Source organism: Echiichthys vipera (genome assembly GCF_963691815.1).
Source record: "Echiichthys vipera genome assembly, chromosome: 10".
In the NCBI taxonomy this organism is placed as follows: Eukaryota; Metazoa; Chordata; class Actinopteri; order Perciformes; family Trachinidae; genus Echiichthys; species Echiichthys vipera.
Genome location: NC_139835.1, coordinates 10295974 through 10315344, shown reverse-complemented (window position 1 = coordinate 10315344; position 19371 = coordinate 10295974). Strand labels below are relative to the sequence as shown.

The window sequence follows — 19371 nt, the reverse complement described above, 5'->3', positions numbered from 1 at the left end:
AACCACAGCACTCTGAGCTGTGGCGTTGTCTGCCCTCACACTGGTCTGCTTCGCGGCGATCTTTCTCAGCTTCTGATGTTGCATGAACATTCCCCATCCTAAGGCGAGCATTCCAATTGTCATGAACGTGAATATGTACACATCCTCAATATCCTCCACATCCAGTGTGGAAAGGCACACGACCCTCCACTTTCCCCATCCATCCAGGATGTAGCCGGCCAGGATGCTCCCATCCGGGCATGTAGGTTCACCTGCACGCCTTGTTGGCTGGTAAAAGCCTTGTCTCCCTTCCAGTTGCAAATAAATGATTAAATAAACAAACAAATCACAATCTCTTGTCGCTTATTACTAGTAACTGATAAAATGAGCTTGTAGAACTGGTGTGATTCTTCCATAGGCATGAGTGCCGCAGATATTCAGCACAAAAGCACTCCCTCGTGGGACGTTGCTTAATTCAGACTCAGTCTATTTTAAAAACTCACTTTTAAAATAAATTCTTTAGCTGCACCACCTGCAGAAATATTTAGATACAATCTCCAATATTATAGAATTTTGTTCTATCATTGTGACTAGTCACATCACAAGTAATAGATAATTATTTATTGACAGTGTCTAAAATTTCATACTTTTTTTTCTATTCAGACTGAGACACAATGTGCAAAAAACATTGTATTAGGGCTGACAAACTGACAGCTGCACAGAGTTACAGTGTTATTAAAAAAAATGACACGCAGAGCTTTTATTCTCTGAGTTGTATTTGAATGCGAGGGCAAAACCTGCTGTTTACAGACATGACAGACAGATAATAAAAGCAATACCTTTAGATAGTCCTGAGTCACAAACTAATATCCAACCAGGATTTAAATGGCATACTGTACAGTAAACAATTAGAGGGCTTCAATGCATACTTTGATACAGACTGAATTTATGGAGAAGGTTCCAGCATCCGTCATCAGTCCAGGTTCTGTCATAACACAAGAACGCCCATTTTGTGTCTGCAATGGGACACAAAAACCTGTTAGAGAGCAGGTTAGGTTCTCAGAGTTTAAATTATCTAAATCCAGACTTCCCTCATCTCAGGATTAAAAACCCCCAGAGTTTTCACTAATCCTGCTTTCTGAAATGGGGCCCCATTGAGTTTGTGCTGGTTTTTTATTACTGTAATAACTGAATCAGCTAAAACTCTCAATAACTAGCAATTTTAAGTAAATATGATCCCAATCGGGCGGATGGTGGCCCTGTAATTAACCCCCAAAAATGTAAATCAAGGCCTGCACACAGCAGTCTGTTTCACTTAAGTAAGCACACATATGGGCTCTTCAAAAAAAGGCTCTTGGACAATAAAAGTCCACCGTGATGGATGTTTGCTAATTTGTATAATTTGAAAAACCTTAATATGACATATGCTTTCTTGTTTTTACTGTATCAAGGCTAAATTTGATGTACATCATGGAAAGGCTGCTTGCGGTTTTGGTTTTGGCAGGTGAACCGCTTCCTTCTGTTAACCAAGAAAGGGTTTGAACCTGCAAATGAAATTTGTGGTTATATTTAAAAACTTCTGTTGCTCTTGAATGGGCTATGTGTCGCTTGGCGTGACTGCTCAGAACTGCCCATAGGGATCAGGAGAAAAACCAGAGAACACTACTTGAGTTGTGACTTGTAGGTATAAACAGGAATCGGGATGACAAAATTCTTCTTGGACTTGAATTTTGACATTTTTGAATGGAAATACTAGATAATAGGAACAAAGCATTGATGTAAAAGCAAAGCTTTAATCCCCTCCACTTGCACTTGAGAGAGAGAGAAGACATGGCCATTTTTCTGTGCACCAAACAAGTAGCCTTCTTGGTGAAATGTTTAATTTTGTTTTTCATGTATTTCCACTGGCAAAGCTCTCCAGGTTTATAATAAATTTTGAAGTGTAATTTACCCACCAGCACTTCAATAGCTTTTTAGATATCCCTGCCCGCTTGTAGTCCACTGAACTTGTCCTACTTACAGGGAAAGACAAGAGATAAAAAGAAACAGACTATAATAATAAGAGGAGGGCTGCCGATTGTACCACAACCTATGACTAGCTATGGAGAGACTAATGACTGTGATTTGAGATCACAAGAAACTTATTCTGAGGCAATTTTACCCTTTGGGACCACACCAGTGTTGCCCATTTCTTTTAAAAATGAACTTCTCCCAACACCCCTACAAAAAGAATGTACCCATTTGTCACTGATTATGGGTAGTGTAAGAAGAACAGTTTTGATTCCAAGCATTTTTACAACAACAGTAGGTTGCATGATTTTAGGAAAAATGGAAGTAGAAAGTTAAGTCAGTGAACAACAACAAATGTCAGGAAGGAAAGAACTGGTGATCAAAGCTTCATGGTTGAATAGGAGAACTTCAAACACAGCACATTTTCTGGATCAGATGCAGTTTCAAAGAGCAACAGGTCTTATCTGCCATGTGTTTGATATAAAGCAACGTACATATCTTTTATTTGGGCTCTACCTATTCATAAACTCTTGTTGCCTCTCCTTAGAGATACTGTGACTGTAAACAATGTGCATCAGCCAACATGATGTTTTATTTAGCTACAGTACTTGAAATGTAGCAAATCACATTCAACTATTGGCTTATTACAGTGCTGATTTTCTTCATTATCCAACCCCTAATTATGTATCTAATAATTAATATCTCATTCAGTGCTTTCTACAGTCCATAACGGATCCTTTTCAATTCAATTCAGTTCAATTCAATTCAAAAACTTTATTTCTCCCCGGGGGGCATTTCGGGGCACACAGAGCAGCAAATAACGACAGTGCAACTATACAAAACATTTTAACCTAACAACAAGAATAAAGTGTAAAAGAAGAATAAGTGTCAGGATGTTAGTGTGTTAGTACAGGTAGAGTTAGTGTCAGGATGTTAGTGTGTTAGTACAGGTAGAATAAGTGTCAGGATGTTAGTGTGTTAGTACAGGTAGAGTTAGTGTCAGGATGTTAGTGTGTTAGTACAGGTAGAATAAGTGTCAGGATGTTAGTGTGTTAGTACAGGTTAGAATAAGTGTCAGGATGTTAGTGTGTTAGTACAGGTTAGATACAGAGAACATCGTCGGCATGAGATGTAGAAAGACATGCGTGTATCAGATGTAAGCAGACATGTGAACAGGTGTATATGATGTAAACAATGTAAACATGCAGTAGACTGTTAAAACAGGTATGAACAGAACTGTAGTGCAGAAAAGATACAAGTGGACAGGGATCGGGTTCAGATGAGGTTCCTTGAGATCCAATTAGAGATTAAACAGTCATTCAAAACTGAAGATGTTGACATCATAATACATAAAATGTTTTTTTTTAACAATAATTAAAAATGACTTTCCCGTACAACAAAACTGCGTTCTCAGTTGACATTTTGAGGCGTATTACAGATACATTGCTTATCAAAGTTAAGTAGGGAGGACGGTGGGGCGGACGGATCAGTCAAACACAGGAACAATGACTTGTTTATGTGACATATTTATGTACCTTACATATTCCACCATCTTTTTCTAAAGCTAACCAAGTCATTTCGTTAAACCCTGTTTAAAATGGTGCCCATTTCACCATGTTACTTGACAATTTGTTTCCCTTGAGACGTAATTAAGATTGTACTTATTTGTGTGCAAACATACTTTTAATACAAGGTTTCAATGACTGCTAATCAAGGCAGGCACACATCAAACTGAATTCATAGAACTAGTGGCTACAAAGGTTGACTGTGTCTCGCCTAAAAAGTAGCACTTCGACACACCGCAAAGACTTCAGCGGATGGCCAATTAGCATGAACATTCTGTGCCTACGTAAGAAAAAAAAAATATTCCAGCAGGTAGAATATGTCCTTCAAAAATGAAAACCGGAGACCTACAGGACGGATTAGAGACGCTAGTTAGCCAGTAAGCACATTAACGACATAACCTGATGAAATGATGAAACAGATTACATTTACCTTGCACAAGCAAACATAAAAGACGCAGTGGCTAAAAAATATTTTGCTTTCAAAAAATTTTCATATTTTCATTTGTCTTTTAGGTTACTATCTATCAAAGAGCGAGCTAAAACAATAGTGGCATTCCCTTGCTAGATGTAAATAAGCCGCCATGTTGGTGATGCTACTGACGGTGGTTGGTTTGTCAACCAAGATCGTTGATAACAGTTATGCTGACTTCAATTGTAATCGGAAATCAGGAACTTGCAACATCTAAGTCAGGCTTGTAGTAAGGGCAGAAGTGTAATAGGAACATGTGTGTGTGTGTGTGTATGAATTTAAGTGGGTAACATATAGGAGACCGGCTAGAAGTAGAGAGTGTATGTGTGTCAAAGTTTACAAAATAAATAAATAGTCAACACACATAAGCTTTGTTTGAAATCATTCCCTATCATAGAAGTAGTGCACTATATAGTGCATGCGCCATTTTGTAGTGGTGTTCGAATTCTCAGTGGTTAATTTCATTCACTATATAGTCCACTATAAAATGCCCACAATGCACAGGTTATTTGAGCGTACATACGATGTACACTACATTGTACTCCCGCATACCACAATGCAATACGGTCATGTTTTACCAGAGGAGAAGAAGAAGCAGGAGAGGAGAGCTTACTGCTGTTACTCGCTCGTGAAATAAATGAACCGTGGGCTATTACAGCTCGCAATCAGAACACACAACCATTGTTAACAAAACCACACTTTAACACCATCAAAATTTCAACAATTTATTCGGGATTTAACATTGAAATTAACATGTTACATCAATACAACCCTTACCGTCCTCCTGGGTGCAGCTTTGTATCATGAACAGACTGAAAAATAAGTTTACAGCTCTGTTTGTTTACATGATGCTGGATGCGCCCGCTTCTGTCACACATATATCCGGCGCATGTACAACGATTTGAAAATTCTTGTGTGGTGTCCGAAATCTTGTTTGGTTAGTCCCCATATAGTGCACTACTTAATAAACACTATGTAGGGAATAGTGAGTGAGTGAATGAGGGAATGATTTTGGACACAGCTAGAGTGACCGTGAACGTGACAAGATGAAGGGCTCTGAAAGAACAGGCTCACCTGCAATTACATGTCCCAACGTATCTCAAATCTTACATATTAGTACAACTTTAAGACGCTTGTTCAACAAGCTGAATTAAATACAAACTAAACTGGCAAATGGATGAAGAGCAGCAGGAGAAGCTCAGGTGAAGGAAATGAGACACACAGATGAGGGAGCTGATTGGCAAGGGAAAACTTAGGGAGCAGTGAAGGACTAACAAGGTTAAACACAAAACAGGTGTACAAGGGCACACAGATAGGAAGGAGCAAAATTTCAAAATAAAAGAAGAAACAACTGAACCAAAATCCCCATGACACTAACCTTGTATAACCACCTACAGTATAAAAGTGTTCCTATCGTGCTCTTTATTATTCATTTCGAAAAAGTGAATACTAATTTGTTTTCTTGGCAGGCGTCTTCACTGCACCAGAAACTACATCCACATGCACCTATTTGTTTCCTTCATGTTACGAGCAGTCAGCATCTTTTTGAAGGACAAAGTCGTCCATTCCAGTGCTGGTCTGCAGGACTTTGATTCAGCCTTGTTGGACAACTTGAAGACAGTTAGCGTGGCACCACTTGACAAGTCTCAATATGTAAGTACCAGTTCTACTGCCTTTTACCCTTTTTCTTACTGGCAGTGCCAATAATTACACTTTTGGCTATTTTACCTGAATAAGAGTGAAATGGTAAGTGCTTTGAGTGCTTTGACAATATAAAAACAGCAGTTTTTTTTTATAGCTATTCTTACCTTTCTGGCGTGTCACACAGAACTTGGTAAAGATTTGAACATGAACAACTCCCTCCAAAGTTCTACACTCTTCCCCCTACCTGACCTCTTACACTCCTTCCTCCCCGGACGCATGCGGTGAGAAACTGAGCGGCACAAGTGAAAAGGCTGTTTTTTTTTACCTCGGGGGTGACGTTAGCGCTAGTGCTTATGCTAATGCTAATGCTCACCTTCCTTGTACAAATAACATTGTATTACAGAACTATAGTAACTGATTGCTAATAGCATCTTGATGCCGTATTATCACATCTAATGCTGCGTTCTAGGATTAGGCAAACTAAAAGTACCTGTCAAGCAGAAACTCCTCAACCATCTCATCTCTTTTTAGCTCCGGATGAAGCTGCATTAGCCTCCGCCATTGCTGGAGAGCAGAACCGATGTCGACCCACATCTTGCATCTTGACGCATCAGTTCTTTGCCGTTCCTTGTTATCTCTCACAGACCACTCTACCTCTCTGCAGAGAGGCGTGAGGCTTGCAAGCAGTGACAGGGGTAGGCAACTGGAAGGGACCCTGCGACGATGACAGGCAGGAAGCTCGGCAAATCATTTTATTCGGACCAAATAAAATGGTTGGTCAGACTTTTCCACAAATATATGAGAATTAAATATTGATTAGTTTCAACACCTGCTGGATTTCTTTTACATTTTAGTGTACCATAAGCTTATTAGGAGAATTTTAAGATTAAAAAAGAAAAGTGTCAAAATGCCAGAAAGGTAAGAATAGCTTTAAGAACTAGAGGAGCTAAGATCCTGTTATTTTACTTTAATAATAAACACATTTAACAATACGGAGCAGCAAACATTCCGTAATTATACTGAATCTTCCCAAATACGCATCAAAAAGCATTATATTTATGTCATTTTTTTCTCCACTTTTCCATCTCTATCAAAAAGTGCACAAGGTTAGTGGTAAATAAACCCACATAAGTTGTTCAAGAGATATTTTTATACTTGACAAGTTGATTGTTGAACGTTCCATTAAGCTAAATCCACACTGCACATCTTTCAAAGAGGTCAGATAGCTGCTGAACTTGCTTTCTTCTAATCGGGAGTCTTGAATGTTCCACACTACTTGACTGACCGGCGAATAGGGTCACACACCAGGCTACAAGATCATTCACCCTGAGGAACCCCCGGGTGATTACGTTCGGCATGTACTCCACAGACAAGCATTCCAAGTTTTTGTTGGCTGATTTTCAGCTATAAAACAAATGATAGAAAGAAAAGAAGGGTTAAGGGGTGTTGTCGTTGGCAGACATGTTCACAAAATAGTCTATATATATTAGCCTATATTATATATAGACCAATGGCCTCTACATAATAGTTTTCCTTGTCCCATTTCATTCAAATGATGAAAGGTACACGCCTCTGCCATCATGCACTGACCATTAGAGTAAATATACTGTATGAAGATGCCTAGGGTGTGGAATGAACTATCAAATGCCTTGCCATTTGTAGGGTTATATGAGGAGAGTGAAAAGGAAACTGTGGCTGCTTTGCAGCCAAAAGTCTTTCACCATGAAAGCTTTTACCAGCAGCATTTTCCTTTTGACAGCTCTAAAACTTATGCTCTTTGGGGAATTTTCTGATTGAAAATATGTACACAGGAGATCAAAATTAGAGAACAAATGATAAATACTTGATTTATTCTGAAATACTGTTATTTTTTACCGTTCAGATTTTGATAGAATATTCGCTGTGCTAGCAGTCCTGCAGAAAACATCCCCTAAACCATGACACTTCCTCCTCCAAATTAAACTGACTTCTTTACACACTTTGGGTTCAGTCTTTCCCCAAACCTACGCCGAATATTTCCCATTAGTGGCGATTGCTCTAAGACTTCTAAGCTCAGCTTCCTCTAAAATGTCACCAAAAAAAAAGAAAAGAAAAAGTGGTGAAATATGTACTGCTGTGTGTACATTTCATTGACTATCAGCTACTTATCACAGGTAACCGGCGCAACTTCTTTCTCATTCATCCCACAGCACCACACACAGTCGGACGCTCAGCTTCTACTGACTTCAATGGGGAAGCATAGAGCGGGTTGGTCCACTGCAGCGGAAATAGACAGTCATTGGATAAATGCTGGGCTTTGTCCCACCCAACGGACGCTCAGCGTCTCTCAGGGTCTGTGGGGCAGTGGGCTGGCCCAGGCGTCTGCATGATGATTGGATGAGCTGTCTGAGGCGGAATCCTTTTTTGATTGACAGCTAAATGAGCGAATCAGCGAACTTGACAAATAAACATCCAGCAGAGTTTTTTTCCCCCAAGTTTTTCATTCCGTTGTTCTGAACTGATCCGAGAGACTTTACCGATCCTCAGCGACTATGTCTTTGTTCAAAATGGCTAGCGTTGTGTTTGCCGACTCTGTTCTGTCACTCTCCCTGGAAAAGACGCCTAGTTATACGACAAGGTCACAGATCATTTTCTTGAAAAGGAACGAAGGGTAGAATTTACATATAAACAAACACATTTATGATGTAGGCCGGAAAAATTAGCTTCCCCTCCTTAAAAAAGACCAGTAGCCGCCACTGCATCAGGCACAAATAAATTGAATGTACTCTCATCACTGAAGTGAACTCTGGACCAGTTCTCCTCTGTCCACACAACATGCTCCTCAGCAAAGGCAAGTCTAGTATTTTTATTCTTTCTGCTGATGAGGGGTTTGGTCACTGCAGAGTGGGCTTTCAGTCAAAAGTGTCTTAAAGTACGAGACACTGTGCCGAGAAGTACCCTTGCCCTTTTCAGCACTGAATTGGCGAGCAACTCCAGCTGCAGTGTTGAACCGATTCCCCATTGAGAGTCTCTGCATAATGCTGTCCTCCCCTGCACTTGTTTTACATGGGGCCAACCTCTCTTGCAACCTGCGGTCTCAGGGCTTCAGTCACCTTAGAGCAGCTCGCCATCTTGCAAAGTAACTAGTAGAGCTGCCAGATAAATAGGGTGTGTCCAACAATTAAGTAAATTGTCACCAAGTGAAAGATTAACACCAATAACTGGGAGGGATCTGAAAGTATCTGAAAGTGCTCTCTAATTTTGGTCACTGTTTTTTTCCCCTTCAAAATAATTTTTTTTGTTAAAGCGTTTTGGTTATTTAAAAAAACATGCTAGTACAGCACAGGGGTATAGCCACAGTGGATATTCTATCAAATTCTGAACAATTAAAAAATAACAACATTTCAGAATAAATCAAGTATTAATAACTTGTTACCTAATTTTGATCTCCAGTGTATATCATCAGTATTTAGAATTTTGTCCTTTTGCTGGATTTTGTTACAACACTAATTTAATCAGTGACTCAGTTCAAGTCATGCCACTGATGGAGAAAGGGAACAGCTAGAAATGGAGTATCGAATTTGTATCAAAGATCAGGATTAGTTGTTTCAATCAGGTGATTTGAGTTGTAAATAGTTGTGTAAGGTTACCAATGAGTTTGAAAACCTGAAAGAGTGAGAGCAGTTATTTTGATTTGCACTGAAACATGGAGATTATTCCCTGACAGTGAAAATCTTTTAAAGTCACTGGAAACAATTAAAACATTTTGAAAAGTGAGATAAATACGTAAAAGTAAAAATTGTATTTTTAACATTATCCCCCATTTCTTTTATACAGTAGATAGGTGATATAAAAACAAATATATATTTAGGTATTAACAGATTTTTCATACTTTGAAGTGCATTATTTGAAGGGACAGCTAACAGAGCAGTGAGCATGTGCAGACAGCATGGACTTTCCTTACCAGCTCTCATGTTAGTACAGTAGTTTGTCTCCAGGTCACCATGTGTACAGAGTAAACACATATATTATCTGGGTAACTTCTAACATGTCCATGTACAGTACCAACATCCCTACTGCATTTGTTCTTTGCCTCGGGAAATCAGTATAATTGGTCATGCTTCTTTTATGGATTATAGATCATGAAATATAAGCAAACGCAAAGTAAAGTACAACGCCAGTTACAGCTTTGCACATTAATGCGCTGCACATGCATTTTCTTTGTCACTTTGTGGTCATGCATGAATTCCTCAAACTGTTCAGTTACTTGTGGATTACATACGCATTGTAAGAAGATATGCAGAAAAAAAAAAAGAAGTTCGGCCACATGCATAATGGCAGCATTATTGATCATAGTTTTATTAATTATAAAACAATGGTTAAGCTAGCAAAATGTATGGGCAATGACTCTTGATGATGTGATAAAAGTCTTAAATACAAACACTTTTTTTTTATCAGATTGGCTGCAAGGTGACAGTGCTGCTCTTTATCTATTTTCTGACCACCAACTACTACTGGATCCTGGTAGAAGGCCTCTACCTCCACAGTCTCATCCTCATGGCCTTCAGATCTGACTCCAAATACCTCTGGAGCTTCACCCTCATCGGATGGGGTAAGCAGAGATAATATAGAAACTCTCATACCACACATATTTACGGAACCCCTGAAAGGCAAGGTGAAATTTCTTTTTTTTCGGGCATTGTTGGCCAAAACCTAAGTTTATCTCCTACGTATGAGATATTAACTCGTACGTAGGAGAGGACTTTAAGGCTTAATTTGGCTGTTTTAAGGACGTGCTGAATGAAGTGGTTGGTGCATGATACAAAGGGAATTTAAAGTTCAGCAAAATGCAGCGTAAACAAAATGTTTCACCTTCTTAGTTAACACAAATATCCGCAAAACATAAATGGACTCTGCAGAAGTGCAGACTTGGGTGAAAAAGTATGGATATAGGGTCTGATGGAATCATATTGTGAGGAGACTGCGTATTCCACATGGCTGCTTAACATTCATAATCACATAACCTGCGCTACACACACACACATGCAGACACGCAGACACACACCTGACTTGACAACTAACATTACAATATAGCCTATAAGTGCAATGAAACCTGAATGCCACTGATGTTTTGATACACGATTAACGCGGGAAGTGACGTGAGCCGCTGCTAGCCAGCTACCAACTCTGTGCATGATTTTTTACCTGCACAGATATAGACATGTTTATCATTTTAAATCACCTGAAAACAACAGCAGTCTGCTACAGTTAAAACACACAGACCTCCTGTGAAACCGTCATGTCCAGACACATCAGCTGTGATGTACAAATAATGTCCAGGTGTGCACTTAACTTGTTGTTACATTTATTTTACATGTGGCATTTCTTACATCCAGGTACATTATATACACATTGGGTATGTTAACCACCTTAAGTTTAGCTACCTGCAGACACCATGATAACAGTCATCCATCTAACAAGATTATGCATATTAAGTTGCCAGGTGGACTGCTGGTCGAGAGAGCAGCCCATTAAGGTTGGAACAGGCAGTCTTCTCACAAAATGCACCTGAATTGAATTCTGATTTCCTCAGACCTCATATCTACACTGTTTAACTGTAGTGGGCGCCTATGCACAGTAACTTTCTACTCCCTTTGTATTGTGCACCAAGTACCTCTTTCAACACGACAATTTCTCACCCTCAAAACAGCCTAATTAAGCCTTAAAGTGTAATTCCTACGTACAGGAGGAGTAGATAGTATCTATAAACTTAGGTTCTGGCCAACAATGCCTACAAATATATATTTTTTTACCTTGCCTTTTAAGGACTTCCGTACATAATACCTGAATAAAATGACCCGGTCTAGCACAACTAACGCACCCCTTCTAAACAATCCTGTAGCCGATTGTGAAAGCTTTAGGTAATGCAGAGCTCAAATTTGCAATACAGTCACGTCTGCCATATCAACAATATGATTACATTTACAGACAATGCAATGTATTAATATAGTCTATACAATGCATAATACATTTCTGCACCGCACCACATTTTAGGGAAAACATATTATAAAGCAGTGAGAAAAGCTTTCTATCCATCACATATATTCCCCCTGTGGTTATTAATATTGCTGCATATATCAGACAGTTTAATAACCCATTCTGATTCAATGTTATTATCTTAATTATTACTGTTTAGAAGGTAGTTCTGTAGGTAAAAATATAAATTATTATATATAAATTATGATGACCAAATAAATGAAGACTTCAATTCATTAAAAATGAAAGAAAAAACAACTAAATTAGTTTGATTGATACTCTCTTCAATGCACAATAAAAATGATTTGTGCAAAAAATTATCTCCCATATTGATATTCCCTCGATTGGACACAAAACAACATGATTTAGTCAAATAAATAAAAACAGAGATAGTTTTGCAACGCTTTGAGTTTTGGAATAAACATTTTGATATTCATAATGCAACAGAACTGCTGGTACTTTTCTGAGATTTTGATATTTTCTTCACACACTGATGTGACAAGGTACAGGCAAGTACATGAAAGGTTTTTGTGCCTCATCAGAAATGTGTTTGAAGTCCTGTAAACACAAAGGGGCAAAGAAAGGGCCCAACATCTGGTTTAGTCCCATCTGTGTCTATGTTTTGTTTATTGTGCAAACAGTTTCAGTATCAGTTAGTATTATACTGTAATCAGTACTTAGATTTGTAAAAATCCACTATGCTTTGAATGACAGAAAGAAGCACCAAGAATGAAAAACAATGCACAGTTAGCATCATTTATGCTGGACAGTTAAGTAGCTTAGTGCTGATTTCCTTCTAATTGGTACTGAATTTCTGAAATGTAATGTTTTTGCAAACACTGCAACCTACGTTAAGCAGAGATTATGTTGTGTTTGGGCTATTGCTTCTTGGGATTGTTGACATCGGTGATAATTGAAAAACTGGTAGAAGCATTTTCCAATGTCCTGACCATGGACTGTATCAAAGAGGAGGACATATCCAATGTGACTTCACCCATTGGTTTACTGACGACTGCTTTCAAGTCTCTAGTTTGGCTGTCGACATCTTGTTTTTTTGGAGCTAGAAGTGATTTGAAGGAGAGGGTAGAGACGGAGGAGCGAGGGGTGGATCTGACTGAGTGAGAAAACACGGACAATATGCACTGCACCGTGGTACCACCTCCTCAGTCACAAAGACAAGTCCTAAAGCATTCTTTATCTTTTAGTCTTAGCTTTTTCTCTTTAGTAGGATATTTTACTTATTGACTTATTCGAAACCGAAGCTCTTTGGAGCTAGTTAATTGTATTACATAATTTCTATTAGCTGTTAATCAGACACAATGGGCCTCATGCATGAGAAGTTTGTACTCACAGATTTGAACTTAAATTGTACATACGAACAATGTAAGAACTTTTTGGGGGTCTCATCAACAGTTGCTTACTTCCCGTAAGCAACTTCTGTTTGCTGAACAACATTTAAGAGTGCTCTGGACCACACATAAGCCGATAAGAACTAAAGCCGACTCACGTTTTGTGCCCTAAAATATTAATAATGATGTTGAAAAAGCAATTTTCTAACTAACAATCCGAGCACCTCTGTGTAGCATCAACATAAGGCTGTAAAACAATGACATACCTTATTGCTTTTAGCTTGCTACTTGATGTTGTATTTTGAATGGTTATAAATTTAGAAAATAGTGAAATAGGTACGGCATGACTTTAGCAGTCTCCGGAATGTCTGGTTCTGGGGATTCTGGTCAGAGTTTGGAGAATGTTTGTTGAAGGGGCCACCCTGTGAAGTCTCTTTTTATATAATAATAACTCCTGGCGAAGCCATTAGCATGTGCCCTGCCCTGGGGCCTGTTTCACAAAGCAGGTTTAGTGCAAACTCTGAGTCTGCTAACCCTGAAATGAGGGAAACTCTGAGTTTTCCGTTTCACAAAGGGAGGTAACTCAAACCAGAGACAGAGGGGTAACTCTAGCCTGTTTCACAAAGAGAGGTAACTTAACCTCTCGGTCAGTTACCATGGTAACATGCTCTCTGAAACTAACCTGGTCGGGACCAGGTTTTTCTCAGAAAACCTTGAGTTTCTCTCTGTCTCCGCCCCCTTTCAGCCACACACAGTGTTTGATTTCCTCATTCGTTCAGTCAGCACACGAGTTTTGGCGTAGTATAGTTCCGTCTGTTTTTTCAGAAAATCACTGCAAAAATCAAACATTAGAAGTTATATTAGGTGGCAACTATTTCACTACCATGGCATGTCCTTTTGATAACGACCCCGTGGATGAAGGTGACGCATTACTGCGCAGAGAATTAAATATTCGTCGGGAGATGATTATCAGACCGCGCTTTGACGTCCTTAATATACTGCAGCCATAATTACAAAATGAATGAAATGGATCTTTTGAGCAAGTTGAATGTATTTGACTTAGCGTTTCCTAAATATAATCACAGCTTTTCTTGCAATTCATAGGTTCAAAAGTGTGTGCTTTTAGTTGGGTTACCGGTATACAAACTACTCCTATATAGCCTTCTGATCCAGAATATCACCTATAATGTGAGGGGGCTGAATACGCACAACACCGTTTCATGTCACAGTCCATCTCACCCCTCCTGAAATTTCCAACATTAACGACCAGTAATGCTCTCATATCACAGCATATATTGTGTGTTGCGCTGCGTTTTGTTGCAAATGGGAGTATTTTATACAACATTTATATGTTGTATAAAAAACAGCCACTTACGGTAATATTTACTTTACCATGTAAAACATGCTCAAAATGAGGCGTCACCATGAGATTTTGCCAATGTTTTACCTGTTTGAATACATGTATGTTTTTATGTTTCATCTTAAGCTACTGCCAAGTGCGCTTCTCCCCCGCGGGGTCGCACTTAAATGAAATAAACTAATAGGCTCCCACTCAAGCAGTTCCCCCTGTGATATTACTGTGATTGCAACAGGACTACATTTAAACTTACGCACTGACCCGAGCAGCAATGTTCTCCTGCACCGTCTCCCTCTCTTTTGCTGCTGCAGCGTTGTAAACCTTCTCAAACTCACTGTATGAGCGCATTAATATTTCCAATTCCAGTTGTAGCGTAGCCCTTCACTTCCCCGTTGCCATGGTGACTCGTCGAATCAGGGCTCCATTGATGCTGTCTTTCTTTACTTGTGGTGCACGCGCTTAACTCCAGGTCAAACTACTCTGAGTTGATCAACCTAACGCAAATCTGCTGTTCTGGAACCGAAAACTTTCCTATCTGAGTTTCCTATCTCAGAGTAGATCAACTCAGAGTTCAGGGTTAAACTCAGAGTTTTTTGAACTGTCACGGACCAGACAGATGAGGACCACAAGTGCGTCACGTTTTAAGAGTTTTATTGAGGGTTCCAGAGAGGGAAAGGGAGTGCGATGTCGTGAGCCTGTGTGTGTGTGTTCCCCAGAGACGTCTCGTGCAGGTGGTGGTGGAGCGTCCAAGCTGGCCTGCAGAGAAGCTGGAATTCCGGGGCAGAAGATCATACAGTTCCAGAGGAGAAGGCAGGTCGGGTTTTCCAGGGCAGACGATCAGGCAGGTTCAGGGGCGAAGACAGGTCGGGTTTACCAGGGCAGAAGATCAGGCAGGTTCAGGGGCGAAGGCAGGTCGGGTTTTCCGGGGCAGAAGATCAGGCAGGTTTACAGGCAGGTCCGGGTTGTACAGGAGTCAGGGAGTAAAGCCAGTGAAGCACGATACAGAAGCAACTTCGCAGGCGGTCTGACAAGGTCGAGCTGAAAAGCAGGACTCTTTATGCTGGAGGTGGTGAGTGGGAAATGCACTGCAGCTGGCAGGTAAACGGGAGCAGAGCAGAGACAGGTGAAGCTGATGAGTACAATTAGTGAGTTGCCAGGTAGAGAGAGCGAGCTCATGATGGAACCCCCCCCCCCTAAGGGACGGCCCCAGAAGTCCCCAAGAAGCATCACCAAGCCGGGCGGGCGGAAGGGGGAGGAGGGTCAGAATTCCTCTGATTGGTCAGAATCCAGGTCAGGTGCCGGGTCCGGCCCAGCATCAGGTGTCGGGCAGGTAACATGTTGGGGGCCCCTTGGGCGGCCACGCCGGACAGAGGGTTGGTCAGGATGCTGACGATGGAACTCGGAGATGAGAGTCCGATCCACAATCCGTCTGGCAGGTACCCAGGTCCTCTCCTCTGGGCCGTAACCTGCCCAGTCCACCAGGTACTGAATTCCTATGCCCCGTCGCCTGGACCGAAGCAGTCGCCGGACGGAGTAGACCAGACCTCCGTCTACGAGACGCGGAGGAGGAGGAGGGGGTGCAGCCGGAACCAGCGGGCTCTCGTGAACTGGCTTTATCTTGGAGACATGAAATGTGGGGTGCACTCTCATGGACCTGGGTAGTTGGAGCCGGACAGCAGTTGCACTGATGATCCTCTGGATGGGGAATGGACCAAGGAACCGTGGAGCCAGCTTTCGTGACTCAACTCTGAGTGGCAGGTCCTTGGCCGACAACCACACCTTCTGGCCCACCTGGTAGGTCGGTGCCGGAGTCCTCCGACGGTTGGCCCCGATGGCGTAGCTGGTGGCAGATCTGAGGAGTGTGGTGCGGGCCTGAGACCAGGTACGGCGACATTGTCGAGCAAAGGCCAGGGCTGATGGACAGGTGACCTCCCCCTCCTGGCTGGCGAAGAGAGGACGTTGGTAGCCATACACACACTGGAAGGGTGACATGCCAGTTGCAGAGCAGGTGAGAGAGTTGTGTGCATACTCCACCCATGTCAGTTGTTTTGCCCAGGCCCGGGGGTTGGAAGATGCCACGCAACGGAGTGCCTTCTCTAGCTCCTGGTTTACTCGCTCCGACTGGCCATTGGACTGGGGGTGAAATCCAGAGGATAAACTGGCTGTGGCCCCCAGCAGATGGCAGAACTCCTTCCAGAAGGTGGAAGCGAACTGTGGGCTCCGGTCCGAGACGACATCCCCTGGCAACCCGTGTATCCGGAAGGCGTGGTCTAGGACAACCTGGGCGGTCTCCTTGGCAGATGGCAGCTTCCGAAGGGGGACGAAGTGTGCCATCTTGCTAAAACGATCCACTATGGTGAGGATTACAGTCATGCCGTCAGATGGGGGTAGGCCAGTAACAAAGTCCAGAGAGACATGCGACCAAGGTCGTGAGGGCACAGGTAGTGGCTGGAGTAGGCCAGCTGGGGGCTGGTTGGAAGACTTGTTCTGGTTACAGGTGGGACAGGCACGAACAAACTCTCGAACGTCCTTCTTTAGAGACGGCCACCAGAACCGCTGGGTGAGTAGATGGCAGGTCCGAGTGGATCCAGGGTGGCAAGCAAGACGGGAGTTGTGTCCCCACTGTAGGACCTGGGATCTCAACTCTTCGGGGACAAAGAGACGGTCTGCAGGACATGAACTGGGTCCAGGGTGGTTGCGGAGAGCCTCCTGTACTTGCTGTTCAACATCCCAGGTTAGGGCAGCAACAACACAGGGACCAGGCAGGATGGGCACGGGTTCCTTGGTGTGCATATCGTCTCTCTGAAACTGACGGGACAGGGCGTCAGGCTTGGTATTGCGTGACCCAGGACGGTAAGACAGTGTAAAGTCGAAGCGGGTGAAGAACAGAGCCCAGCGGGACTGTCTGGGGTTCAGCCGTTTGGCGGAGCGGATGTACTCAAGATTCTTATGGTCGGTCCAGACCAGGAATGGAACTATTGAGCCCTCCAGCCAGTGGCGCCACTCCTCCAGAGCGAGCTTGACCGCCAGCAGCTCCCGGTTGCCGATGTCGTAATTTTGTTCAGATGGCGAAAGCCGACGAGAGAAGAATGCACAGGGGTGGAGTTTGCCATCCTCTGCCGCTCGTTGAGAGAGCACAGCGCCAACGCCGACATCAGAGGCATCCACCTCTACAATGAACTGCCGATCTGGGTCAGGCATCTGAAGGATGGGGGCAGAAGTGAAGCGTGACTTTAGGATACTGAAGGCGTCGTCGGCTGCCGAGGTCCAGAAGAATGACACTTTGGGACTAGTCAGGGCGGTGAGAGGGGAGGCAACAGTGCTGTAGTTTCGGATGAACTTGCGGTAGAAATTGGCAAACCCGAGGAACTGCTGAAGCTTCTTCCTGTTTTCTGGTAAAGGCCATGAAGTCACAGCAGAGACCTTGGCTGGATCCATTTGGATGCTCCCCTCTGCCACAATGTATCCCAGGAAGGCCACAGACCGAGCATGGAATTCACACTTCTCTGCCTTGACATATAGGGAGTTCTCCAGGAGGCGATTGAGGACTAGCTGGACATGGCGGGTGTTTGGACAGGGTACGGGAGAAGATCAAGATGTCGTCCAGGTACACAAAGACGAACTTGTTCAGCATGTCCCGTAAGACATCATTGACCAGAGTCTGGAACACTGCTGGGGCGTTGGAGAGACCGAATGGCATCACCAGGTACTCGTAATGGCCAGTGGGGGTGTTAAATGCCGTCTTCCACTCATCTCCCTCCCTTATCTGCACGAGGTGGTAAGCATTCCTCAGGTCAAGCTTGGTGAAGACCGTGGCTCCCTGGAGCAACTCGAAGGCAGAGGTGAGCAGGGGAAGAGGATCCCGGTTCTTGATGGTGATGTCGTTTAAGCCCCGGTAGTCGATGCAGGGACGGAGGGACCCATCTTTCTTCCCCACAAAGAAGAAGCCAGCACCAGCAGGGGAAGAAGACGGACGGATGATTCCGGCTGCCAGGGAGTTGTTGATGTAGTCCTCCATGGCTCCTCTTTCGGGGGCAGAAAGAGAGTAGAGGCCACCTTTGGGTGGAGCGGTTCCTGGACGGAGGTCTATGGCACAGTCGTAGGGCCGATGTGGGGGCAGAGAAGTGGCCTTGGCCTTGTTGAATACCTCCCGGAGTCCGTGATAGCATGTGGGGACGTTAGAGAGGTCAGGGACAGAATCGGTGGGTACCGAACAGGAGGGTAGCATGGCAGAGCGCAAACAGGTCCGGTGGCAGTCCTTTCCCCACTCAGCGATTGTCCCAGTCGTCCAGTCAAGGTGGGGGTTATGCTGGCGAAGCCATGGGTAACCCAGGATGAGGGGTTGGCCTGGGGAGCGGAGCAAGTGAAAACGGATAGTTTCATGGTGGTTACCTGAGAGCAACATTGAGATGGGGGCAGTGACGCTGGTGACTGTGCCAAGGAGATGGCCATCCAGAGCTCGGGCTGGGACAGGACAGGGCAGATGTTGACTCTCCAGCCCCAACTGATGGGCCAGCTCGATGTCCATGATGTTAGCCTCGGCACCGGAATCCACCAGGGCTGCTAAAGTATGGGTGGTTTCGGAGAGGACAAGTCGAACTTGAAACAGGGGCTTACGGCTGGTGGAGGGTTGGGTGATCATCGAGCTCAACCGGATCCCTCCTACATCCGATGAGCTCTGGCTTTTACTGGACAGGTGGCGACACGATGACCATTGGCCCCACAGTACAGGCAGAGGTTGGACGAGAGGCGACGCTGGCGCTCTGCAGGAGTGAGAGAGGCACGGCCAATCTCCATGGGTTCTGGCGGGTCGAGCTGGCTCTGGGGAGTGACTGAAGAAGGTGGCCGAGCAGCCGAATTACTCAGAGTGCGGACAGACGGCTGGGTGGAGCGTCCCTTCTCCCGTCGACGTGTCTGGATCCGACGGTCGATACGAACGGCAAGGGCGATGGCCTCATCGAGTGTTGAGGGTTGGTCATGCGA

At 43.4% G+C, this 19371-nt stretch overlaps 1 protein-coding gene across 1 annotated transcript in view; it reads left to right on the top strand.

The window, feature by feature from the left end:
* The window catches only part of pth2ra (parathyroid hormone 2 receptor a), a gene marked incomplete at its 3' end in the record, with an annotated part of 67286 nt that overhangs the window by 12363 nt on the left and 35552 nt on the right, over positions 1-19371 (top strand). Inside the window, exons 6-7 of the mRNA XM_083922189.1 lie at positions 5493-5676; positions 10105-10258. Of these exons, the coding sequence (XP_083778315.1) occupies positions 5493-5676; positions 10105-10258 (338 nt within the window). The remainder of the gene's footprint in view (positions 1-5492; positions 5677-10104; positions 10259-19371) is intronic.